This window comes from Solanum stenotomum, chromosome 8 (genome assembly GCF_019186545.1).
Source record: "Solanum stenotomum isolate F172 chromosome 8, ASM1918654v1, whole genome shotgun sequence".
Taxonomy (NCBI): Eukaryota; Viridiplantae; Streptophyta; class Magnoliopsida; order Solanales; family Solanaceae; genus Solanum; species Solanum stenotomum.
In genome coordinates, this window is record NC_064289.1 from 46,784,443 (window position 1) to 46,811,294 (window position 26,852).

The following is a 26,852-nucleotide window of genomic DNA, read 5'->3' on the forward strand; positions in this document are numbered from 1 at the left end:
AATATAAGGGAGATGAACTACAAAGACTGGACTAGCTAAATAGAAGTCGGTGACTTTTATTACAAGCACACGAGACACATGACTTTGACTTAAGAGATGATAATGACAGTGGTAGAGAGTTGGTGTGGATGTGTGATGAAGAATCCTATCTGAAGTGTAAAGGAATTAAATAAATGCATCAGTGTACATTAGTGAAGTTAGTTACAAGCTGTTACATTATACATTGCGTGTGAGTAGAATAGTTTGTTAGAGAAGTTAGTTATACATTGTAGCAATCAGTTAGGTAGTCTGTTACAATAAGATTGTATATATATCCCTGTATTACATTTTGTGAATGATCAATAAGACATAATTCTTTTCATTCCTCTCAATGTTGCTCTCATCCATGGATCCTGCATTGATCCAGAATTATCAAACTTAACATGGTATCAGAGCTTTCGAGCTTCAATTGAGAGTCAAGGCAGTAAGATTTTCGTAGTTGAAGTTCAGATTCGAGCTTCTTTTCTTCATTTTCTTCAGTTGTGCACTCGATTTTTCGTTGTTCACTCGATTTCAATGGGAGATTCTGGTACTGGAAATCAATTGGGTACTGTGGCTGCTACCACAATTGATCATCTTCATCCTCTCTATTTGTATCCATCTGATGCACCTGGATCACTCAATGTGGGTATTATGCTTACAGGAACTGATAATTACACTTTGTGGAGCAAAGCTATGCAGTTGGCTATGCTTGGGAAAAACAAAGTGGGATTCATTGATGGTACAGTAGACCGAGATCAATTCACAGGTGATTTGGCTCGTTTATGGGATCGTTGTAATGCAATTATAGTATCATGGATTCTGTGCAATGTTAGCAAGGATCTACACAGTGGAGTGCTTTTTTGCTCAGATGCGCATCTAATTTGGGAGGATTTGAAAGAAAGGTTTCACAAGGTAAACAGTTCACGTATTTTTCAGCTACACAAAGAGATCTTCACACTTGTTCAAGGAGTCTCTTCTGTTTCAATATATTACTCTAGGCTTAAGGATCTATGGGATGAATATGATTCTATCATGCCTCCTTCTTCTTGCACATGTTCTAAATCTAGGGATTTCTTTGAGCACTTACAGTTTCAAAGAATGTTACAATTCCTCATGGGACTCAATGATAACTATAGCCAAGCTAGGAGCCAAATTTTATTGATGTCTCAACTGGCCTACTGTTAATCAGGCATATGCCATGATTAATCAGGATGAAAGCCAAAGAATGGTTGCTAATTCGAGCAGAATATCACCTGAGAATTTAGCACCAACAACATTATTCACAAATAGATTCGAATCAGTCACTCAGAAGCAGCAAAAGAAGCCTTACAATCCTCATGCCTTATGTGAATTTTGTAATGTGAAAGGACATCTGAAAATTGACTGTCTCAAGTTGATGAAATGTGATTTTTGTCATAAGACTGGTCATCTTAAAACTAACTGCTATAAGCTCATTGGATATCCACCTCACTACAAGGGCAGGAGAGATCATGTTGTAGCTGGTAATTCGATCTATGATACAGGGGTTTTACAGCAGCAACAACACAATATTGTCGCTGGTAATTCGATCTATGATGCAGGAGTTTTACAGCAGCAGCAGCACAATGTTGTATCTGGTAATTCAATCTTTGATGCAGGGGTTTTACATCAGCAACATCAGTATATGTCATCTCTTTCCCAACAATATCAGTATCATCAGTCTATGCCTTCTTCTTCAGTTATGCCTATGTTTACTCCAGGACAACATCAGCAGTTGCTCAGAATGTTGGATCAAGCTACACTTGCTGATAAACCTGGAACTGCACATATGGCAGGTATCTCACCTATTCATAAGGCTGATTCATTGACCTGGATTGTTGACACTGGGGCTTCTCACCATATGCTTGGTGATTCTTCTTATTTACACCATAAAGGATTAATAGATGGTGCAGGTCATGTTCAGCTACCCACTGGTGATTCTGCTAAAGTATCACACATTGGGGACTGTCATATAGGTGGAGGTGATATTCTTAGACAAGTCTTATGTGTACCTGCTTTTCAGTTCAATCTCATGTCAGTTTTTCAAGTGACAAAAGATTTGAATTGCAGTGTTACTTTTTTCCCCAAATATTGTGTTTTTCAGGACCTCTTGTCTGGGAAGGTGAGGGTGACTGGTAGAGAAGAAAATGGACTATATACAGTATGCACACAGATAGGGGAGGCACATACGTCACCACCACAGAGATGCTTAGCAGTAACACAAGACATTGATGCAAATGTTTGGCACAAAAGATTTTGTCATGTACCTATGAGTGTGATCAGAAAAATTCCTATGCTTCATAGTTCTGGTAATACCAAGCTTATTTTACCTAGTTGTGAAGTTTGTCCTCTTGCAAGGCAAACTAGATTGTCATTTCCACAAAGTACTAGTCAATCTACATGTATTTTCCACTTGTTGCATATGGATGTTTGGGGGCCTTATAGAGTAGAAACTTTTAATGGAATGAGATATTTCTTGACTATTGTGGATGACTATTCAAGGTGGACATGGACATTTTTGATGAGATTGAAGTCTGATGTTATTAACTTGTTACAACATTTTTTTGTTGAAATAGAGACACAATTTAACATCAAGATAAAAAGGGTGAGATCTGATAATGGTTCTGAATTCTTTAACATCAACTGCAATGATTTTTTCCAGCTTCATGGTGTCATACATGAGAGCTCTTGTCCTTACACACCTCAGCAAAATGGAGTGGTAGAGAGACGACATAGACATATCCTTGAGACTGCAAGAGCAATTAAGTTCCAAGCCAACTTCCCAGACAGGTTTTGGGGTCTTTGTATTCAGTCTGCAGTCTATATTTTGAATAGAATACCTTCCACAGTTATAAATGATATTTCTCCTTTTGAGAGATTATATGGTAAGCCCCCTACATTTGCTCATTTACGAGTCCTAGGCTGTTTGTGTTTTGCCACAAATCTAGTCAGACATGACAAGTTCAGTCCTAAGGCTGTGAGAGCTGTTTTAGTTGGATATGGTGTTACTCAAAAAGGTTACAAGTTGTATGATTTGGAAAATAGAACATTCTTTATGAGCAGAGATGTTGTTTTTATGGAAACAGTTTTTCCTTTTAAGGATACTGTTAACACTGAACAGGGTCACTTGTTCACCAACAACCATTTTGTATTTGATGAACTGGTTACAGCTCCAAATATTGTTCTGCCTTCTACTGACACTGGTCCGTTAACTACCAATGAGCACGTTCAGGTTCCTAATCCACCACATTCTTCAGATCATTCCCTCAATTCTACAACTTCAATCAGGAGGTCTACTAGAGGCACTCGACCTCCCATATGGCACAAGGATTATGTTACTAAGGCTGGCTCAAATAACTATCTCTATTCTATTGATTCAGTTTTGAATTATAATGGTCTCAACCCCAAGTATCAGAGTTTTATCTCTAAATTTTCAGCTGATGTTGAACCTACTACTTACAAAGAGGCTGCCACAGATCCTAGATGGATAGCAGCCATGAAGTGTGAGATTGATGCACTAGAGGATAACAAGACATGGAAGGTTATAGATCTACCAAGAGGCAAGAAGGCCATAGGTGTAAATGGGTCTATAAAATCAAATACAATGCAGATGGTACAGTTGAAAGATTCAAAGCTAGATTAGTAGCAAAAGGATACAATCAGAAGGAAGGGTTTGATTATCAAGAGACTTTTTCACCTGTCGTTAAGATGGCTACTGTTAGGACTGTTGTGTCTTTAGCAGCTACTAACCATTGGAAAATCCATCAAATGGATGTGTACAATGCTTTTTTGCAAGGTGATTTGAATGAAGAAGTGTACATGCAGCTACCAGAAGGGTTTAATTGCAAGTCTGAAGGTAACCAAGTGTGCAGGTTGTTAAAATCACTATATGGCCTCAAATAGGCTTCAAGGCAGTGGAACATTAAACTCACCACCACCTTGGTTGCCTCAGGTTTTACTCAAAGTACTCAAGATTATTCTCTTCTTGTCAAGAAAAAGGATGACAAGATAGTCATAGTACTCATATATGTAGATGATCTGTTGATAACTGGAAGTGATTGCCAAATGATTCAAGAAACCAAAGAAGCATTGCAACATGCTTTTAAGATCAAGGATCTGGGGGAACTTAGGTACTTCCTTGGGTTGGAATTTGCCAGGAATGAGGCAGGTATTCTTATACACCAAAGGAAGTATGCTTTGGAGCTGATTGCAGACATGGGGTTAGCAGGAGCTAAACCAGTCTCTACTCCAATGGAATTGAATCTGAAACTTACGAGTACTGAGTTTGATGACATAATACCATCTGAGCATGATGATTCATTGTTAGATGACCCTGCTAGTTATCAAAGATTAGTTGGACGACTATTGTATCTTACCACAACTAGGCCAGACATCTCATTTGCTGTACAAAGTCTGAGCCAGTTCATGCATTCTCCTAAAAGGTCACATTTAGATGCTGCATTGAGGCTTGTGAAGTATGTGAAATCAGCTCCAGGCTTGGGAATTTTAATGTCATCATCAGGAAATAATGTGTTGAAGGTATTTTGTGATGCAGATTGGGGTTCTTGTATTAATAGTAGAAGATCTATTACTGGTTACTTGGTTCAACATGGAGATTCACCTATATCATGGAAGTCGAAAAAACAACTCACAGTATCTAGAAGTTCAGCTGAGGCAGAGTATAGGGCAATGGCCTCAACTGTTGCTGAGATAGTTTGGCTAGTGGGTTTGTTTCAAGATCTTGGTGTTAATATTTCACTGCCTGTCTCTTTGTATTCAGACAGTACTTCAGCACTTCAGATCGCGGCTAATCCTGTTTTCCATGAACGTACGAAACATATTGACATAGATTGTCATTTCATTAGGGAGAAAATTCAAGCTGGACTACTTGTCACTACATATCTATCATCTTCAGAACAGCCAGCTGATATCCTCACTAAAGCACTTGGGAGAATTTCACATGTGCATCTTATGTCCAAGCTAGGTATGAAGAATATCTTCATAGCTCCTAGCTTGAAGGAGGGTGTAAAGGAATTAAATAAATGCATCAGTGTACATTAGTGAAGTTAGTTACAAGCTGTTACATTATACATTGCGTGTGAGTAGAATAGTTTGTTAGAGAAGTTAGTTATACACTGTAGCAATCAGTTAGGTAGTCTGTTACAATAAGATTGTATATATATCCCTGTATTACATTTTGTGAATGATCAATAAGACATAATTCTTTTCATTCCTCTCAATGTTGCTCTCATCCATGGATCCTGCATTGATCCAGAATTATCAAACTTAACATGAAGGATGTCCAAAACGTCAATGCCAATCAACATTAGGTGCTTTAATATTGTTGTGAACAGTAGGTGGGGATGACGTTGTAAGAACATAGACATCATTTTTATTTTGTCCTTGTAGCACGACCTCACTAGTGTTGAGATCTTTCACAAAGAAATATTGCGGAAAAAATTCAACATACACTTTGTTAGTTTTGCAGAATTTGCCAACAAAAATTAGATTAGATTTAATAGTTGGAACACAAAGGACATTGCGAAGGCGTAATGTGTTTGAGGAGGAATTTATGTTGGATGTACCAACATGTGTAATATTAAAACCGGAGCCATCACCTATTTACACTTTATCAGGGCCATTAAGATCTGAAGACATGAATAAGTTCTGAATGTCACTGGTGACATGGTGTGAAGCACCTGAATCCATTAACCATTCTTGAGTTGTGGAGTAGAGACAATAATATTGTTTGCTGACGGAGTTCCAAGTAGGATTTCTTTGGCTCTGTAACATTTATTTGCAACATGCCCAGGCTTTTTACAAAATTGATAAATTACACGAGGCTTGTGAGTTCTCTGATTTCCCCATGTTGTCCCAAATTTGTGTGAAACATGGCCGATTGTGATTAGAGTAGGAACCTATGTTGTGGTGATGTGGTTGATATGACTTGGTTGTTGTATTCACTGTGGCAATGGACACATCAGAACCCATATAATTGGACTTGGCCAAATAGTATTCAAAGTCTGTGAGTTTGTCATGAAGATCTTCAAATGAGATACATGTATCACAAGCTTTAATAGTAGCAATTATTTCCTTGTAATCAGGGCTAACTCCATTAAGGGTATAGAGAATACGATAATCTTGTAAAATACGCGAACCAACAAGAGCAAGGTTGTCTGCCATGGTATAGATCTGCTGAAGATATTCACATATAGTTTGTTCACCTCGTTGAATCACAAAGAGGCATTCTTTAAGTGACATGATTCGTGATCTTGATTTGTTTGTATGTGTTTTTTGGATTATTGTCTAAGCATGGTGAGAAGTTTTGGAAGAGGCTATGAATGGTACAATAGCCTTTGAAACCGAGGCCAAGATGGCATGAAGGATTAATTTGTCTTGTATTGTCTGAAAATTAGTTTCACCATCAGGAACTTACACGGAGCCATTGATATACCCCATGAGATTGTATCCGATGAGAAGAGAGTGTAACTGCGCTTTCCACGAAACAAAATTGGTGGAAGTCAGTTTCAATTGTAATTATGCGGCAGCATTGGTGCATACAAACACTTCACCCGAGTGTGATGTTATGTTGGGAATGTTGATGATTATAGCATGAGATGAGAAGACTAGTGTCTTTGGATCAATATCCATGGAGGAAGGAAGAAAAGAGAAAACAAAAAGAGAGGTTGGATCGAGATTGTAGCTAAGCAAAGGTTATATCTAATACCATATGAGAGACTTGATATGTGAGAATAAAAACTCTATATTTTATTTCTGATAAAAGACATAAATACACCATCAAAGTTGTCCTGTATTTGCATAAAGACACCTTAACGTTCAAAGTGTCCTATCACCCCACAAAACTATTTAATATCTTTGTTGGGCCATTTTAACCCATTCCCTCGTCTATGTAGTCGCGCGTGTTGCTCACTCCCTATGATAGAATTCAACCCGACCCGACCCTGTTCTTTGAAGAAAAGTCGTTTCTCCTTTTCTTTTCTTATTTCTCAACTTTCCCTAAAATCTGAAGAAATAGAAAAGTTTTCTCGTCGTGTTGTTGTTGATAATCTCGTTATTGATATGTCTTGGTGAAGATCCTTTGAGATTGAAGGTCTAACATGTTAAGGCTCTACATCATATGATAAAGATCTTCTCTTTTTTCGATTATTATGATTTTAGGGCTTATTATAAAGTAAAAGTGTTGGAATCGACCTCCTATTGCTTCCATTGTTAGGATATTGTTAGGATATTATAGTTTTTCGTTGTTATTGTTAGGGTTAGGGTTAGGGTGTTGTGTTATCGACTTAGTGCGATTGTTAGTGATTAGGATTTTGTGTTATCGACTTAGTGCGACTATTAGTGATTGTGTTTTAGGTTAGGGTTTGATGTTATCCACTTAGTTCGAATCTTATTATTTGTCTCTTATACATTTGTAGACTTCAATTTGTACATTATCGACTGCTACTATTAGTGCTTTTGTTCTGTTAGTGATGGGGCAAAATGTTAGTACTGTTAGTCTCTTATACATTCGTTGTTACTGTTAGGGCTAAATGTTAGTGCTGGGGCTTATACATTTGTAGACTTCAATTTGTACATTATACATTTGTAAAAAGTCTTTTGTTCTGTTAGTGATGGGGCTAAATGTTAGTACTACTGCTATTGTTGTTTGTTAGTGATTATGTTTGTTGAGTACATCTTGTTAGAGTTTGTTCTTGAAATGTGTGTTTGAATTGTATTTGTCTTTGTTACATATTTTTTCAGGATGACTTTTACTTTGATAACTCTAAGATGGTATCATGGGGGGGGGGGGGTAATAGAATTTGGTCCCCCACCTAAATATATTGGGGGGCATGTGACAGAATTCCTAGATGTAGATGTTGATAGGATGTCTTATTTTGAGTTGAGGGACTACATAAAGGAACTAGGATATACAGTAAATTGTGATTTTTTCATCAAGTGGGATGAGTTATTGGTCCTTGTTGATAATGATAATGTCACGCCCTAAACTAGAGGAGGCGTGACTGGCACTTGACACCTTAAGCAATCGAGTTAGCCACATAAACATACCAACTGACTCAACTGAGGACTTAGAAGGTCGGGCAGCATAACATCTAAAATACTATGACTGGACCCTTAAGGTCATAAACTGAATATCGGTAAGTCATATAGACGAAACTAGACAAGCCAAAGATAATAAGGTACTAGCTAGCCGACAAGGCTACAATGAAGATATACACACATACATACATATCTATACATGTCAAGCCTATGTGGCTGGAAACTAGAAGCTGCAGAAAGAAACCCAACATACTGTGTCCATAATAGCCTCTATGACTGACATAAGCACTGGTCGGGACAAGGCCCCAATTATACCCAAACTGTACAATAAAAGTAACATCCTATGAAAGCTCTAGGAAGCAGTGGATCTTACCAACTCACAGCTGAACCCCGAATCCTAGCAGAGGGGTCAATCAGAATCCCTACCTAGACCTTCACGCACGAAACAAAAATGTGTCCCCAGGAAACGGGACGTTAGTACAAATAAAAATGTACTGGTATGTAAGGCAGAAAATAGAATAATAAATAGTTACTGTAAAAAGGGGAATAAAGATACCACCTGAAATAGAAACTCTGGTAGCCGCCATGGCTGACATCAAACCTTATATAAATTAAATATGCATGGTATGCTCGCATAATGGTATGTCATGAATACATATATATAGATGCAAATGCATGTCATACCCAACCAAGTGATAGCAATGGTGGTGCCTTCCGGTAGCGAACCGACATCATATTCGCCGACTTGTGGCCATCAGTGTCTCATACATATAAATATAGGCAATAGGCCCCATACCTTTCGATTATAGCTCGGAAGTAGAATGCATAGCATGCAATGTCATAGATCCGTAATGCATTTGTTACCTGAATCATGTTGCCAATCTTGGCTCATTGGCACTCTTATCTTCATATTCTCGTAATCAATTTCGTATCACATGTAAATATCTCGTGAAACTTATATACTTGTAGATTAAACTGGAACACTTAACTTAGATTTAGAAAGGCAACTTAAACTTGAGGATGTTCATAAAGAGCTTAAAGTTCTTCACTTAGTATCTATATATGTTTCCTTAGTGGTTTGTAAAAGAAAGTATTTCAGAAAAACCCGTACTTTAGTAGTTTAAATCTACGATTTATATTTAAGAGTTTTGGAGATCAACGTTTTATTTTAAAGTTTTTTAAAAATATAAATTAGCGAGGAAGGAGGACTGATTTCAAATTCATATTGTTCATCTCTAATTTTTTAAGTTACTATACCTAAAGAAGAATAAGAATATGTACACATGGACCTATAGTCAAGAGAATCAACAAAATGACATAAAGATGCCAAATACCCTATCTAACCGAACGCGTGGAATAGCACCATAATGGAGTCACAAAAATATACTAGCTGCAATATCAGTGCCTTTCACCAAAGGTCTTTCTAGTAATAGAGTAGTAAAACAATATATGACGATTTAGGATTCAAAAATTCGTGCTCAAAGGAAGTACAGTGCTTAGCCTTAACATACCTGATTTTGGGTCTTGTTGTATCAATATGGATTGTACCCCCTTCCTTACAGTATGTAGTCTACATAAAATCATGTCACACAACCATTACAAGCAAAATATTAACACGTCAGGGTCAAAGTAGCAATTTAGAGCTCACTAGCAGAGTGATTAGCTCGCCAGACCATTTTTAAATGTATGATTCATTACCTTCTCTTCTCCAAATTACAACCTCAAATTAATGACATAACATACATTTTTTCTACAGCTATTAACAAGTGGAGGCCTTCACAATAGTCAACAACAACCAAATAGAGTATGCCTGCACAACAATTAAAACTTGGCGTATCGCCACATCCCTCTTTTCCAACCCAAAATAACCATAACCAAATCCTAACCACGAGTCTTCAAACCATTAAATCCATAAAAAAAAATGTATAATAAAGTCCTATAACTGTTCAATATAACCATAATAACTTGAACTCGGCTTCCAATCATCATCCTATACGTTCGTCCAATAATTACATTTGGAGTCATGTCTTTCTCTTCATATGCAATAAGAGCTTAAAAGGACAAAACCTAAACTTAAACTTGATGGAGCTTGCAGTACATTAACATGTCTTGTCAATAACAAACAGTCTCCTTAAATGCAAGAGACGTTGAACTAAGAAGAAACAATTTGAAAATTGCAATGCAATAATAAAACCAATGTTACACTAATTTATGTTACAATTAAATATCCATCTATACTTCTTCTTCTCTTCCAGACTCATATCAACAAGAACCACACACATACAAAGCATTTCCAAAAATATTCCAGCAACAACAATATCAGAAAATACTTCAAAACAGCCCAACATCACGTAACTATCCAAATACGATTTTTCCAGCCGTCTATTCATGTTCTTACTTATATAGCATAGCTATAACTTGGACTCACTCAATAAAATGAAGGGTGAGAATTATTACCTCCAAACAACATCAACGCCCACATAAAAAATGAGGTTCCTTCACCATGAAGAATCCTTCAAATCACAACCAACGAGGAGGAAAGGAATAACACAATCTCTATGAATGTTCTGAGGGTGAAACCACGTTGAAATCTTGTAAATCTTTGCTTGGATGATAGGTGAACCTTTAGAGAGGATTTAGGACTGTTTTATTCTTATTTTGGTCGAAAATAATGAGATAAAACGAAGGGAAATCTGATCTTATAAAGCTAAACCGACGTATGGGCTAGGGGGCCACCTTCACGTGCCTACTTGTGTAGTCTCACTAAAATCTAAATATCTCTCAATTCTGAAGTCGTATGGACAAATGATTTAGTGCATTGGAAGGTAGACTCATAGACCTTCGATTTCATATATTGGAGTTCTTCTAAAGCTTTATAGATTGGGAGAAATGCTCCGAGACATTTAACCCAATTTTCAGAAAATTTATCAAAGAAACTTACTCTAACTTTTGCCAACTTTTTATTTCTCAACTTGCTTGACTTCAAAACTTAACTTACGATCATTGGGCAACTATATCACCTTATAAAACATCCTTATTAGCATATAAGACACTCTTTGTCTTAACCCCAAAGGTACCGCTTAACTTAAGCGTTCTGAACGGGCGGGGTGCTAGAATAGACATTCTTTAACTCGAACTTGTTTAAGGGCATCCTTGACCCATAACGTTAGTCTAATTCTTTGATTTTTTTTATTTACTTTTACCTCCCCTTTGCAACCTTATTATCTTGAAATGATACACCAAGTCATATAAGCCTCATACACTCATTCAATGATACACATATTATGTGAAAGAACCATGGGGTCTCACATATAAGGTTATATTTGACCTTTTCAATATATAAATGATGGGGATACAGTGGAGGTGTATGTTTTTCATGGAGTTAGTGAAGCTAATCAGGCCCCACTTGAATTGGAGTTTGTCCCCAATGTGAGTGATAGTGGAGTAGGTGAGGAATCTTTTAATGAGGCTTCTAACCCTAATAATAAACCTCCTACTTCTAATTTTCCTTCCATCCCTACAACTGGTCCTTCTGAAACTTCCAGCACTCCATTTGAAGACTAGTCTACTACTGTGCCTCCACCATCTCTTTCTTCTACTGTGCCTCCTTCTTCTACTGTGCCTCCATCATCTCCTTCTATTGTGCCTCCTTCTTCCATTGTGCCTCTTTCTTCCACTGCGCCTCTACCCTCTCCTTCTACTGTGCCTCATCCTACCTTTGTACCTTCATCTGATCCTATAATAGATAATGATCCAACTGATGATGAAATAGAACACGAATCAGGATCTGAAGGGGATACTAATGAAGATATTGAGGTTAACAATGATGTCTATCAAGAGTATATAGATATAAGGGCATCCAAGACGCATTTCAAAAGGTCACAAAGAAGAAGTAGAGGTACTACTTCAGATCAGATTAATGTTGATGAAAAAGGTCCAGATATAGGGTATGATGAGACAAATATTGGTATTAGGGAAAGCTTAGTTGGTAAGCTAAGAGGTGATGAACCTTACTATCTAAGTGGTGAAGCTCCTAGCTTTGAAATAGATGATGAAACAGGTTGGGAAGATGGTGAAGAGGTTGATCAAATAGTGCATAAACCTGTTAGGAGGAAGAAAACCCCAAATAGAGTTGTGTTTGATGCAACTTCTGAAAAGATTGTTTGGGAATTATGATTGGATTTTGGAACTGTTGAAGAATTTAGAGTGTCAGTGACAAGATATGCAGTCCAAGAACATATTCAAATTGAAAAATATGTGAATGAGCCTGGCAAAGTTAGAGTGAGATGTTGTAAGGAGACTTGTCCTTAGTTGTTGTGTGCAAGTACGGATAAAACTAGTGGAAATTTCATTGTTAAAACATACAACCCTGTCCATAAATGTTTGACATCAACTCATAACTATCTTTGCAACTCAAAGTTTTTGGCCACCAAATACAAAGAAAGAATAACTCAACAGCCAAACATCAACATTGTGTTGTTGCAAGACATTATTAGAAAGGAGATGGATATTAATTTTGGTAGGACAACAGTGAGAAGAGCTAGGACTAGAGTGTTACAAGAGATCATGGGTGATCACATTGTGAAGTATGGTAAGATTTTTTATTATAAAGATGAAATTATAAGGAGTAATCCAGGTAGTAGTACTTGTGTAGTGAAGATTGGAGAAGAAGATGAAACTGGGCAGAAATTTTTTGAAGGATTTTATGTTTGCTTCAATGCTTTAAAGAAAGCATTTTTTGGAGGTGCTATGAGGTTGATTGGTTTTGATGGGTGTTTTCTCAAAGCTGTGTGTAAAGGCCAGTTGTTAGTGGCAGTTTGTAGAGATGGAAACAACCAAATATTGCCTATTGCTTGGGAAGTTGTTGAGGTTGAGAATCAGTTTACCTGGACATGATTTGTAGAACTAGTGAAGAATGATCTTGACCTTGGAGAAAGGCATCAACTACCCATCATTACTGATATGCAAAAGGTAATCATCTTACTGATCTTATTATTTTATTGTTGTTGAGTTTTGCATTTTAATTATTCTTTTTCTATTATATTGGTTTGTTAGGGACTAGAAATTGTTGTTGAAAATGTATTGCCACTGGTTGAACACAGAAAATGTGCAAGACATGTTCTTGCAAATTGGTGTAAAAACTGGGAAGGAGTTGAAAGAAGAAGAGTGTTTTGGAGGATTGCTAAATTCACATTTGAAGCTGAGATGAAGGATAATATACAGGCAATGAAGAAATTAGGACAAGAATGTTTGGATGATCTTTTATGGTACAACTTGAATACATGGTGCAAGAAGTTTTTTCAAGACTATACAAATGTGATGTTGTGGACAACAATATGGCAGAAAGCTTTGATGCTTGGATACTGCCTGCAAGGTATAAAACAATAATCACAATTCTTGAGGAGATAAGGGTGAAGATGATGAAAAGAATTGGTGATTTGAGAAAGTTCTCAAACACTTGGATCACTGATATATCTCCTATGTCTTTGAAGATTTTGCAAGAAAATATTGAAAAGTCTATGGAATGTAACTTGACTTGGAATGGAGAAAGAGGTTTTGAGATTAAACATCATGGATTTACACATACTGTGGACATTGTTAGTAGGAGTTGTAGTTGCAGATCCTAGCAGCTCAAGGGCATTCCTTGTCCTCATGGTGTTGCTGCCCTTCATTACAAGGAGTTGGAACCAATCCATTATGTGGCTAGTTGTTATAGAAAGGAAACCTACCTCAGCATATATGCCCATTTTATTCAGCTAATGAATAACATGAAAATGTGGTCAACATCAAATAATCCAATTGTAAAGCCACCAAAGATCAAGAAGTTGCCTGGAAGACCAGGTAAGGTTAGAAGAAAGAAAGCAGATGAAAGCAGAAAAACTGAAAAGCTTAACAAAAGAGGTGTTGTTATGACTTGTAGCAAATCTGGTACACAAGGACACAATAAAAGAGGATGTCCTACAAGAAACCAAGGTGGTCCAAGTCAATCAGTTGAACTATCTTCACAGACATAGGTACTTTTATTTGTTACTTTCAAATGTAAGTTATATGTACATGTATTGATATATTAATATACAGGCTACTAAAAGTGGTAGAGGAAGAGGCACAGGAAGAGCAGCAGGAGGCAGATAAAGGGCTAGTAGTTCAACTCAACCACCTAGAGCTTCTTCACAAGCCACCACAAATAATGAAAATGGTAGAGGAAGAGGCACATGAAGAGTTTCAAGTTCTATAGGTGTTCCAACTCAATCACATGGAACTGTTACAAACACAGAGGTAATATATCTAATTATTATATCATTTTTAGACAACATATATATGCTTTAATATTTTGGTTTCAAAGTACAGACTGTAAATGGTAGAGGGAGAGGTAGAGGTAGAGGTAGAGGAGCAGGAAAGGAACAGGTAGAGGAAGAGGAATGCCTCAAGAAATAATTGTGAATGAAGGACTAGGTTGAGGAAGATGAATGACTCAAAATAGTCAAACTAGTTCTGAAGCAATTGCAGTGGAAGAGGCTTAGAAAGAGGTAAGAGAACAGTAGAACATGAGGACACCAGTGGAGGACAAACAAGACCTTTTAAAAGGCCAAGAATGGTAGGTATTGGCATATACCAAGCTGAAGATGGATTTACAACTCTCAATGTAAGTTTACAATTGTCAATGCAAATCTAAATATCTTATATTTGAATGTGTATTTATTTGACTACGCAACTTGGATTGCCAAGTAGAAGAGTCATCAATACTGGTACAAGAGTGACAAAGAGGGATGATGTTGTTACTAGTGATATTGGCTACTCACCGGTACGTGGATTCAAATGGAAGGGGAAGACAGCTATTACCAGTAGCAACCTAGAAAGAATGAGGATTGAAAAGGTTATCCAAACTAGGCCTGCAACTGCTGCTACTGCTAATAGCCAAAGCCAAACAACTTCAAGTAGGAAGACTTTTGTGCCATGGAAGTAGGGCATTTTGATGTTGTCTTGTTCATTTTGACAAACAAAAGTTAACTGTGTATATTTTGGTGCTGTTTTTGGTTGGAATCAAACTAAATTTTGCGTGTAACCAAACAAAACTTGAATGATTATGTTGCAATGAAGTCCTCTTTTTGATCAGTTTTGTTGTTGCCTTTTTTATTTGTAGTTGAACATATTTTTGAAGTTTCTCAAATGGTTGCCACAATAATATAGACAAGAGAACCAAATACATTAACAACTTGTTCAAATCATAACTATTTCAACAACAAAGACCAACAATAACTTGAGCATTCAACAACTTCCATCCTTCAAGTTACACACACCTACAACTAGCAAGATCAAGACAATTAGCTTCTAGTTACACACACCTACGACTTCAAAAACTTGAAAGTAACTAAAGATGTCTATGGAAATTTTGATTGCACGCACCTACAACTTCCATCCTTCACATTCTTGGTTAGACAAAAATAGAAAACACACAATAATGATCAAGACAATTAGCTTCAAGTTACTACATTTGCTCTTCTTTTTCTCCTTCATCACAACTTGGTTACTTTCAATACGACTTTCATAAGATGCCAATACTTCTTCCAACTCCTTAATTCTCTTTTCTAATCTCGGAATTACATACTTGGATCGTATATCAACATCTTCACGATCGCTCCATCTAAAGAAGTTGCACACATCCTCCTAAAATATGCAAAAAACAAATTAAAGAAAAATACATAAACAAAAGATCTCCATAAAAGAATTAGGAAACATACACGATAGCGTGGACAAGACCAAAATCTTCGAGCTGGATTATGCTCCGACCATGAAGTTTGCATTGATAGTAAGTCACCATGTTTGCATCGCAATTTCACTCGCAACATCGGATCATTCTCATCATTACAAATACGATTCAACATTGCATTTGACACTTTCAATCAAAACCTAATCACAAAATTCAGAAGAAATTAAACCATAAAAAACTTCAAATTAACGTTTTATACTGGAAATTAATAGATAAAACGAATTCCTACCTTATTTTCTTGGGGAAGATGATGAAGTCGTCAAACAGAGAGAACCAACGTTGATCTTGCTATGGAAAAAACCATGAAATCAAAAATTAGGGCTACCAATGGTTATTTTGGGTTTAAAATTGGGGAAGATGACATAAATTGATTAAATAATTAATAATAAAGAAAGAAAATGACACGTGGCACTTTTAAACTGGTCCATGGCAGTGAAAACACTGAATGACGAGCCTCATGTGCGTGGTAACAACCCAGACGAGGGAATGGGTCAAAATGGCCCGTTTACAACGATATTAAATAGTTTTGTGGGGTGATATGACACTTTGAAAGTTAAGATGTCTTTATGCAAATACGGGACAACTTTAATTGTTACTTTATATTTTTTCTCTTTTATTTATGGTAGACTTCAAGTGTGTGTATATATATATATATATATATATATATATATATATATGCATACACTAAAATCAAGTGATCTGATATATTATGATCAATTACTATGATTTAACTGCTACTTTCATGGGATTTTGATTGAGTGAAAATTTGCTACTTCATTTGTTTTGATCTTGTGAAAATATTCTGTATCATTAACAATAACCCAGAAAATATGATAATTTGAAGAAAAAAAATGTGTCACGACAATTCAAGTCTTTTGTCACTTGTGAGACTAATATAAGATTGAACTTGAATGTTGGGAGACATAAAACATTTTAATGAAGACCATTTTAGTAATCCAACTTTGAATTTAAAATCTTCTCACACACACAGATATATATATGTATATATATCAATGACATACCCTGACTGACTAATGGTTCATCACAATTTGCTCACTGACCACCTCTAACTACTTATAACTAATTATGTAACCAACTACTCTAACTGCACAATTAACAATGCAATGCATAATTCGTTCAAGATCAAGGTGTTTAATACAATCAAGGTACAACTACACTTACTCAATTACTTCACAAAAAGCTCATCATCGACACTTGTCAAATTATGATAACCTTTCTTTTCGGATCTTGCACCACTCAGGTCGCTTGACTCTGGTGACTCACCACAAATCCTACCCATCTCGTAGTTGTCTACAACACCAAATAGATACTTTAACGGATTTTTACTTTGACAATGATCAAATATACATCTCTACTTGACACATGTGTGTTTTGTAAATTCCTCATCCATGACAAAACATTTGTTTTTTCACTCAATTTTGAGTGCGTGAAACCTTTAAATTTTATTTTTAATTTTTTTAAAAATTATATAGGTCCCACATTTTCACCTTCTTCCTCACTTCTTAGTCTTTTAAGTTTCAATTATCATTAAAAGATTTTGAAAGTTTCAACCTAAAAAACAAAACAAAAAAAGAATCATAGGGTCTAAACAATTTTTTTAAAACCTAATTCGAATAATCTATTTTGCTAACACACCTACGTTTGACCAATAGGAATTAGATAATCCCAAAAAATAAAAATAAAAAAGCAACAACAAATCAAAGAAATGTTACATTTTAAAAAAAATAGGGGTAGAAGAAGGGGGTGGAGGGATGGTTTGTTGTCCAAATAAGTTACAGTTTCTTTTCGAGAAAAGACATAAATGGACATTTGAAGTTGTCTCGAATTTTCAAAAAGACACCTTAACTATTCGGGTGTCCTATTACCCTCTTAAACAATTTCGAACTTATATTATTACATCATTTTCCAGTCAGTTCTAGATTTTAAAAAGCAACTGTTATCACACATCAATTATTCGTGACACATGTTAATTTAATTTGAAATAGATGTTTTTTTCATTTCAAGTTTTTTCTCTCTCTTACTTTTGACATATTTTTAATTTTATTATTTTAATTTTAATTTCATTTTAAATTCTACTTCATCTTCCCCTCACTTTCAAGTTACTCCTCCCTCCATTTTCTTTCTCTCTTTCTTTCTTTTTCTTCACCTCTCACCATCACCTCACCCTACTCCCCACATCAAGTTGAGCCCCTCCTTCATTTTCTTTCTTTTCTTTTTTTTCTTCTTCAGTCAAATTCCTTTCTTTCAGTTAGGGTTGGGCATAAATACCGAACCGAACCAATTTTTTTTGGTATTTCGGTTTTTGGTTCGGTATTCGGTATAAATTTTCATATTTTTTGGTATTTCAATTTGATTTTCGGTACATGACTTTTGTATTATTTGGTACCGAAATATATTATATTATAATTATAATATATATTAATTATTAATATTAATTATTAAATAATAAATATTAGTATATGCACAATCGAATTAGGTCACTGAATAACAGTGACCACGCTTCACTTTTAACTTGAGTTTTCATTCTTCTTAGACGCCGCTTTCACTGACCCGCTTTCCCACTTCCACTTCCGACGTCGTCGCGTCGATCAGCGACCGGGCGACTAGCAACCGACCAACAGAAGCCACTAGCCGATCAACAGCAGCCGCCAACTGACCATCGGAGTAGCACTCTAGCATGTAGTGTTTTTTGAGAGTGACAAGCCTATAGTTTCTGTTGAGATAGGACATGTAAGTGTACTAATGCGGCATTTTAGTACAACAGGTAGAGAAGAAGAGTCGGAAGCTAGTTCTCTTTCCGTTGACAACAAGCACCGTTCTGTTAGTGATGCTTATTCACGATTGACTATCCTCTTGTACAAAAAAATCAAACTAACAAAAACCGAACCGAAATAATATAAATTGAATCGAAATAGTATAAATCAAATCGAAAATAATTTGGTTTGGTGTTTGGTACATGTGGTACAAGAACCGAAAACCAAAAAACCCAAAAAAAAAATCAAAACCGAACCGAATTACCGAATGCCCAGCCCTACTTTCAGTGATTCTTTCTAAAATCATACTATTTTCTAGATTTTGTTGAGTTATTGATAAAAAAAACTAATTATTTTTCTAAAAAAAATCAAAATTTTGAAGGTATCATCAATTAATTGATCTCCTTTTCATAAAACTTCAAAACTAGAAATGATAATTTTGAAAGAATCAATGAATTCTCCGAAAATTGAAAAAGCTTAATTGAAATTTGGATAAAAGAAATCTAGATAAAATTTTCTTCATTATTTAGTTTGTTCACGCTTTTTAAGAAAGTTCATACACTCTCTATGTCAGGTGGACAAAAAATGATGTAATAATATCAGTTCAGGATTGTTTAAGGGGGTAATAAGAGACTTGCATAGTTAAAGTGTCTTTTTAAAAATTCAAGACAACTTCAAATGTTACTTTATGTCTTTTCTCTTTCTTTTTTAAAATCTACATCCTAAAAAACGTGTCATTTTCTTATTTGTCCATTTGACACGTAGCTCATGTGTAAAATTTACTAGATTCGGGTGTTCCCCCAAAACACACCTGTGTTAAGTAGCTGGTCGTCGACAAAATTAAGATACCATTTCGATTGTTGTGGACAACCTAGGGGGTCCATTTATGTATTTCACCTTAAATTTTGTTATGAAATGACATACTTGAGGTTGATTTAAAACTATGCGAGTAGAGTATTAGGTGATCCTAAGTTTTACTTGTCCCTAATAACTATTTCTTACCATGCATATGATATGAAAGAGAAAATAAAAAGTGAAAATCAATTGAGACAAGTAAAACTTAGGATCTTTAGAGCCCTACATCTAAATCCATATGCAAACTGAATTGTGATAGTAATAGGTGAAAACCACTTGTACAAATCCATACATAAGTCACTTTCTGCAGCCTCAAGTTGGGAACATGTCCTGTCCAGAGTTCAAGTCAACATAGCACTAGCAAAATGGCAGTCTAAAGAAACAAATGGCCCAATCTTCAAACAAGAAAGCTGCAGACAGATAGCTATCCATAATGTTTCCACTAATCCCAAAAAGATGTCACTTTCTTCCTTTACTCTCTGGATGAAACTTGTATGGCAGACGGAGCTAGGATTTGAAGCTTATGATTTTAGATTCTAATCTGTTCAAGTTACTGAGTTCTACATTTAATACTACTCTAACATGTAAATATTCAATGAATTTTTAAGACAAATGCAAATTTTGAACCAAAGTTACTAGCTTCAGTCAAATCTGTAGCCAACACTCTTCCTCCGCCCCTGGCGAAGGCCTATCTTTCATGCTTAGATTAAGCAACATTATATATACACAACAAGCCATTCTCCACAACAACTGTGTACTAAAACCTGTCTGCTTTTCACATCTTTTCTTTTGCTGTTTATGGATTTTTTTATCTTTCTTTCCACGCTTTCACAGTACAATGAACTTTTCTACTTCCCGGTGGAGGGTGAGTAACGTCGAGATATATACAACAAGCCATTCCATTTCCCCACAACAACTGTGTTTTTTTAATGCCTTATAAGCTGCTATAGCTTTATTGCTTACCTAGCTCCCACTAACTGTCCCTGGATTTTCTAAATCCGATTGATAATCTTGACGAGTACTTATGTGGGACGATATTTCTGTTTGATTCAGCTGGGAATTCTGCTGTTGTTGATCTAACACGGCTTGTCTCCGCCTTTTCCATCTAAAGAACTCGATAAGTATGGAACATCCACACATTGCAACCCCCAAGCCAGCAAATGTTGATAGAAGAATTGAAAGAACAGCTTGTACATGAACCTGAAAATGTATAGTATAACATTATAAAGGTCCAACTGGAGGCGGACACAACCTTATTCAATGGGTTCAACTCAACCTAGAATTTTTAACACGAAACGTAAATATATGTGTGAAAAATTATTAAACTTTCAATAAGTATTCAATCATGAACTCATGATAGTGATAATTAACAACTTAAAAGGTTGAACACGTAAAGTTTAAATTTTGTATCCACCTCTGGAATCTTGATCCAATGTAGTGTCCCTAATTCATTCAGATCTACACATTTAGGAATTAGAATTACTTACCAAGGAGTAGAACATATGAGCAAAGAATACCACGAGGATGAACTGAATCGACGCATAAACCCAAACAAACCTTCTCTTCACTACCAAAAAATTAAAAAAGAAGAAGAGTTTTTTGTCAGAATACAAAAGGAAACACATATGAGCATAACATATTCTACCAGCATTTGTTATAAAATAGCCAAGTGAAGATCATAATTTGCTACTTTGAGTTGAGGACACCGATAAGATTTTCAACTATATCCAAATCTTGGTTAAAAGTTTACACAATTCCTTTTTATCACTAACTTTTTTTCTTATAAGGTAAGATTTTATGAACACAAAATACATAGACAGACACTCAAACTTGGCTCGAACTGTTTGTTTCACACTTAAACTTACAAAGCGATTATTGAGACACCTAAACTTGTCACAGGTGTGTCTCGTGGACACTCAGATCTGTCTTATTCTGTATTGAGTAGGACCTAAGGGGGTACTGATTAGAACTTATACTTCCTTGGAAGTTATATATCTACAACATTCGATTGATCAAAGTTTTTATAATGTTCCAACTGAGCAGAAGATGACATACCCATGGTTGATGACGCCAAAGACGAAAGCAAACCTAGTACACAAGAAAAGGGAACTGATATTGCTATTGCACCTGTACCCATTGATCCGACCTGCAGATGGGACACTAGTAAATCAATACAAGATTGATGGCGGTCTATTTCTTTCATGAAGATACTTCTTAATTACCAGAAGCTGCTCAAGAAAGCAAAAGTAGGCAAGCATGCTGACAATGACAAGAATTGGTAGCTCCTGTGATACCCTGTGCAAAATTTCAGAAGCTGAGTCAGTTGAGTAATTTTTAATAAGTATTTACACATTTAGTTTCCCATTTTTTCAGATTTAACTAGTTCATTCCAAAGACAAAAGTGGGACAAGTAGAGCGGAATCAGAAAATGTGACGAAACTAGTCTTCCTCATTGGGATTGAACAACAAAAGTGTTAATAAAGCATGACTTTTTAATTCAACATTTCCGTGCCATTTCATGTTGTGAGTCAATAGTAGATGTATCAAATGGTAAATCATCATTGAAGTCGAGTGCAGTACTTTCCATCGAAATATTATTCTTGCTTATTTCAATGATCCTCCTAAGTACTTCTGTTATCATGTATATACTATCAGAAATTCAATGTGTAATCTTAGTATTCGGCCTCAATTGGGAAATCAAATAAGATGGAGCACCTAATATAAGACCAAGAACTACGAGATCAGCATACCAAAGCTGGATTTATATATGTATCTAGTTTTAACACGAAACTAGAAGAGACATGATATCACAAAAAATTCCAAATAATGAGATAGACAGAAAACCATTTGAAAGGGAGCAACACTGCTTTCTATTTTGAAGTGCAGGGATACTTGTTAAGCAGGTAAGATACTCGGTCTTCTTAGCTCATAAAGAAAAGAACAAAATACACTCACCTGTATCCGTTTATTTCCAAGTGCTGGAAACTATTGGATCCCACATTCGCACTTTGGAGGCGACGAAGTGTGACAGGCAGGTTTCGAACTTCTTGCTTGCACACGTCACATGTTCTGTTACCTTTTACACTGAACCATTTGAAAGCACATTCTTGGTGAGCCAAAGCAAGTTCACCTTTGCAGCTGCATTCCATCTTGAGCGTCTCCCCACCTTCACATAATTCAACCAGACAAATTCGACAAACAGCTTCCTCTTCAGGTATATCTTCACCATTTGGCTCTTCATCTTCTGAGAAATAACACATTGATTAGATAGAAATGGAAGCATGCATGTACATGTGGTGCTCATATGCTCACCATATGGTAACTTCATAACAGAAGAAGCCTCATCGCATTTTTCTATCAGAAAGTGTTCAAGTACAGTGACCTTCCAAAGCATGTGATTGCTTATAAATTGTAAAGATATGACACATGGGCTTCACTCAACCCCAAAAGTTAGCTCATGAGGGGAGAATTGCCCAAGTGCATATAAGCAAACCACCGGTTCATTCCCCAACCAATGTAGGACTCTTACCTTATTCTAACATAAATCAAATAATTACTGGGATCATATAAACAATTATTTACCAGATACTTTAGCTGGAGGTGTAGCTGGAACTGTGGAATCCCCATCCTTCCCTTGAGGGGTTGAAGGAATGACTCGAAAGAAAGATTCAACTCTCCTAGTGCGTCGATCTTTGTTAATGACCGGTAGAGAAAGTGATCGAGAAATGCGCAGTTGTGTTTCTTTTGGCTACAGTAAGAACAGATCACATTTCAAGTGATTAAACAAAATTGTTGAGTGCAAAACAATTACTTTAGGCCTTCAACATGTCAAAAAATCTTCCCAGGTCTCCGCATATACCTCACATCGACGATGTTTAGAATGAAACATCATCTAGATGGATCCCCTAAACTTTTTAATAAATCAAGGAAACAACAAAATCGTCTCCTAGAAAGTCAGCATAAACGCAAATATGATATGAAACATTCTTCAGATAAACTCAGGTGTAGATACAGGATGGGCATGAAATAGTCCTTCCATAGAAAATAACAGTTATATAGTCCTCCTATAGTTCTTTTATCAGACTGGAGAAAATACTTTTGACAGTCTCACCATCATTAGTGCCTAGTGCACACTGGTGCTTGAAGAGCAAGGTCTCGGGGAGAGATTTGTTATATAAAGCTCCATAAGGTGCATTATATTTCAATAAGAAGAAAAAAGCTATAGCATTCAATAAAGGTCATCAAATGAAACAAGATACTTGGTGTTTCTGCAGCAGTTTTAACTCATATTCATTATATGACCAACTTACAAAATTAGATCATAAATGTTATTAATACCACAACAATTATGAAAGTAAACCAACTTTGTACAGAGCACTTACACCAAATGTCATAGCTCTGCTGATACTTCCACTAGTAGACTCTGGATTTGAATGATCAATTGGTGTAACGGGTAAAGATGACGTCCTTTTCACACGTGGTGTAAATAATTTAGTGAATGACCATGACCTCGGTATGGACACCTTCTCTTGCGGCACCATGGCCGAAGTATCTGAATCTGGTAAGGTTGCCTTTTCTGTATCTGAATTCATATTACGCAATTTGAAGCTTAGTCTTGGCAAAAGATTCTTGATGGATGATTTGCCTCTGCATGATGAGGGACTAGGAAAAGCGTTTGCTCTCGAATTAGAAGGACTAGGTGTCAAAAGGAAATTCACCCTTTTTGGTGTAGGCGTGGGTGTTGAAAGCATTTTAACTTGCACAGACTCTTGATTAGAGGCATCCGATGATTTGGAAGGTATCTCCACAAATAGATTTGGTCTCTTCCATTGCTTAGCATGTTCACTTTCTTCAGTAATCCCTGAGGAACTTTCACCCTGAAAAGGAAGAACAAGTTGTAACTCATTCTATGAAACCTGAACCATTGCTCATCAAGACCTTCGACAACATGTCAAGGTGACAATTAGAAATCATAGCAATCCAAGCATCCTTAAAGAATACGCGCAAGCTGGACAGAAATATAACAGAAATATGTCTTCAAATACAAAGACAACTATTTGCTTAAAACTTAAAAGATTTCGAATGCAGTTAATTTCTGCTGAGAACAAGTGCCAATAGATCAGTTTTGAAAGAAACAGCTAGTTGATGCTGTATTCCTTTTTCAATGGAATATGACAGAACACACATATTAGTTTGAAGTAGCATCTCATTTGGGTGGCATTGTTTGTCTAAGAACCAAGGAACAAGATATCTCGGAAGAAGCAGAGGCAGATTCAAAATTTAAAAAGAAATTTTAAACTTCTTACATATCTTAAACTTCTTTATACAAATCCATAATCTGACACCGAGGCAGTTGGTGTATATATGTACACTACTATTTCTATATTAAATACACGAACGGATTTACAGTGGACAAGAGAAGTCCATAAAGCACCACTACAGAACTTGACAGAAAAAAAGCCGCTATGGTTTAGATCTCCCTAGCACTATCTAAACACGAGATAGAAAGAAAAACTCCAGAACTTGAAGGCACAAAAATGCTTTTCAATGGATAAGTGATATTTTAAGTTTCTATCAAGGTTTTGAGAGAGGACGTTTTTTTCACATTTTTCTCCGGTTTATATATGCTTCCTAACATCAGTCCAAGACACTCTTCAAAAATGTCAAGAGGCATTCTACAAAAAAGTGCATTTATTAACAATTGGATATGGGTACGATGACATTTTTGAAAGTCTAGCAACATAGGTCTAAAAGCTTAATTATAGGTGATTTGGTAGTGTTAAGAATAGTACTAAATAGGGTGTATTAATAAAGCTGGAATTAGTACTGCTACGATTAGTTATGCTAATACATATATTAGATTTTCTAACACATCCTACCAAACGACCCCTATGAGTAAAATATGTAGTAATTGTTTTTTATATTATTTAACAGGACACAAAGCAAGTGAGGTTCCATAGCAGCATAAACTGCACTAGTTATGTAAAAAACTCATTACTATGTCGGTGGATAAAAGCTAAATCAGTCTAATAAGTGGGAAACAAATCAAGAGACAAATAACAAGTGTAATCCTTAGTTCCCAAACCAAAAATCAAGAAGAGAGAAGAAAAGAAAGCAAAACAGAGAGCATCTGTGTTTGGTGTTTCACCTGAGGGATTTGAATAGCAACTCTTTCACAAACATTACTTCTAACATATTCATCATACACCTCAGCCATTGATTTATCCTTCTGTTCACACCTCATCATGTGAAGATGAAAAAAGACCCAGTTTTGGTGTGTGTATTTTTCCCCCGAGAACTGAAAAACACTACTGTTTATATGAACAACAAGATGGTACTTGTATATAATAAATATTTCTAAAGCAAAAAGAAAGAAAGAAAGAAAGAAAGAAGGATGCTTTTATTATAATGGAATGTTAGTTAGTTGGTACTTGCAATAAATATAGGGAAATGGGAAAAGTCAAAGAGTAAAGACACTCACACGACTGGCCTACTACTACTACTACTACAATATATGTGTATGCCCTGCCAGACACGGGTCTCATCCATTCTTTCAAAGTGCACTCTCACTATCACTAACATGCTCACTCATGATTCAATTCATCAATAGGGCTAGTCATGTAACTTGTAAAAAATTACTCATTCTATTTCACTTAATGTCTTGCTTCTTCTTAAGTTTATTATGAAACTATTATACTATTTTTATATTTAATATGTTTTTAATTCTAACATTCTCATTTTACTACCCTCATAGGAATTACATTAACATGTGTATATTAACCCATCTTTAATTTAAGATTATCAAATTTAAAACCCCTATTTACATTCTTAAACTTTATCCACTCAAACCAATATTGAAGTATCCTTTTAGGATCAAAGATTTATTAGTATACAAAATCGAAACAAAAACTGAACCAAACTACAAATCGAGTCAATTCGGAAAAAAATCTGATTAATAATTTGGTTTGACTTGGTTTGGTATTAGAAAAAAAAAACATGATTGTATTTGTCAGGATCCAAAAATAGGCATAATGACACTTGTTTCATCCCACTAAAACAAGTCACCCTAAATCCAAACTTAACGAGGAAGTAAAACAAAAAAGTAGTCTCAAGGGAACATAAAAATAGATAACTTAATCAAACTCAATAACATCCCCCAAAACCTGGTTGTCAAAGCCTCTAATGTATTACAACTGATTAAAAACAAAAATGCAAGTTCGCTAGCGGGTGGTCCTCTCCTTAGAGTCAAGTGACTTTTAGTTCCTCTCAAATCCCATTTTTCATTGACATGTAGGGCGAATTAGATATTTCCCTGTGCGGATAATTTTGGGCTTAGGAGGGGAATACCCGATTCATCG

The 26,852-nt window shown here is 35.9% G+C and overlaps 1 protein-coding gene and 1 pseudogene across 4 annotated transcripts; one reads left to right on the top strand and one right to left on the bottom strand.

Annotated features, from left to right (window-relative positions):
* The first annotated feature begins 14,134 nt into the window (after positions 1–14,134).
* LOC125875278 (uncharacterized) lies at positions 14,135–14,951 on the top strand (annotated as a pseudogene).
* A 5,244-nt stretch (positions 14,952–20,195) lies between these two features.
* On the bottom strand, positions 20,196–25,879 carry LOC125874094 (uncharacterized). 4 transcript variants are annotated; one of them, XM_049554906.1, is made up of 8 exons: positions 25,643–25,879; positions 23,877–24,371; positions 23,077–23,242; positions 22,450–22,735; positions 21,717–21,789; positions 21,550–21,640; positions 20,982–21,061; positions 20,196–20,694 (listed from the first exon to the last, which is right to left on the bottom strand). In XM_049554906.1, exons 1-8 carry the CDS (start codon positions 25,739–25,741, stop codon positions 20,458–20,460), a joined length of 1,527 nt encoding a protein of 508 aa, XP_049410863.1. In that variant the 5' UTR covers positions 25,742–25,879; the 3' UTR covers positions 20,196–20,457. The 4 variants fall into 4 exon arrangements, with proteins under 4 accessions (XP_049410863.1, XP_049410864.1, XP_049410862.1 ...); XM_049554907.1 differs by having other exon boundaries at positions 20,982–21,056; positions 22,450–22,738; XM_049554905.1 differs by having other exon boundaries at positions 22,450–22,738; positions 25,643–25,878.
* Between the last annotated feature and the right edge of the window lie 973 nt (positions 25,880–26,852).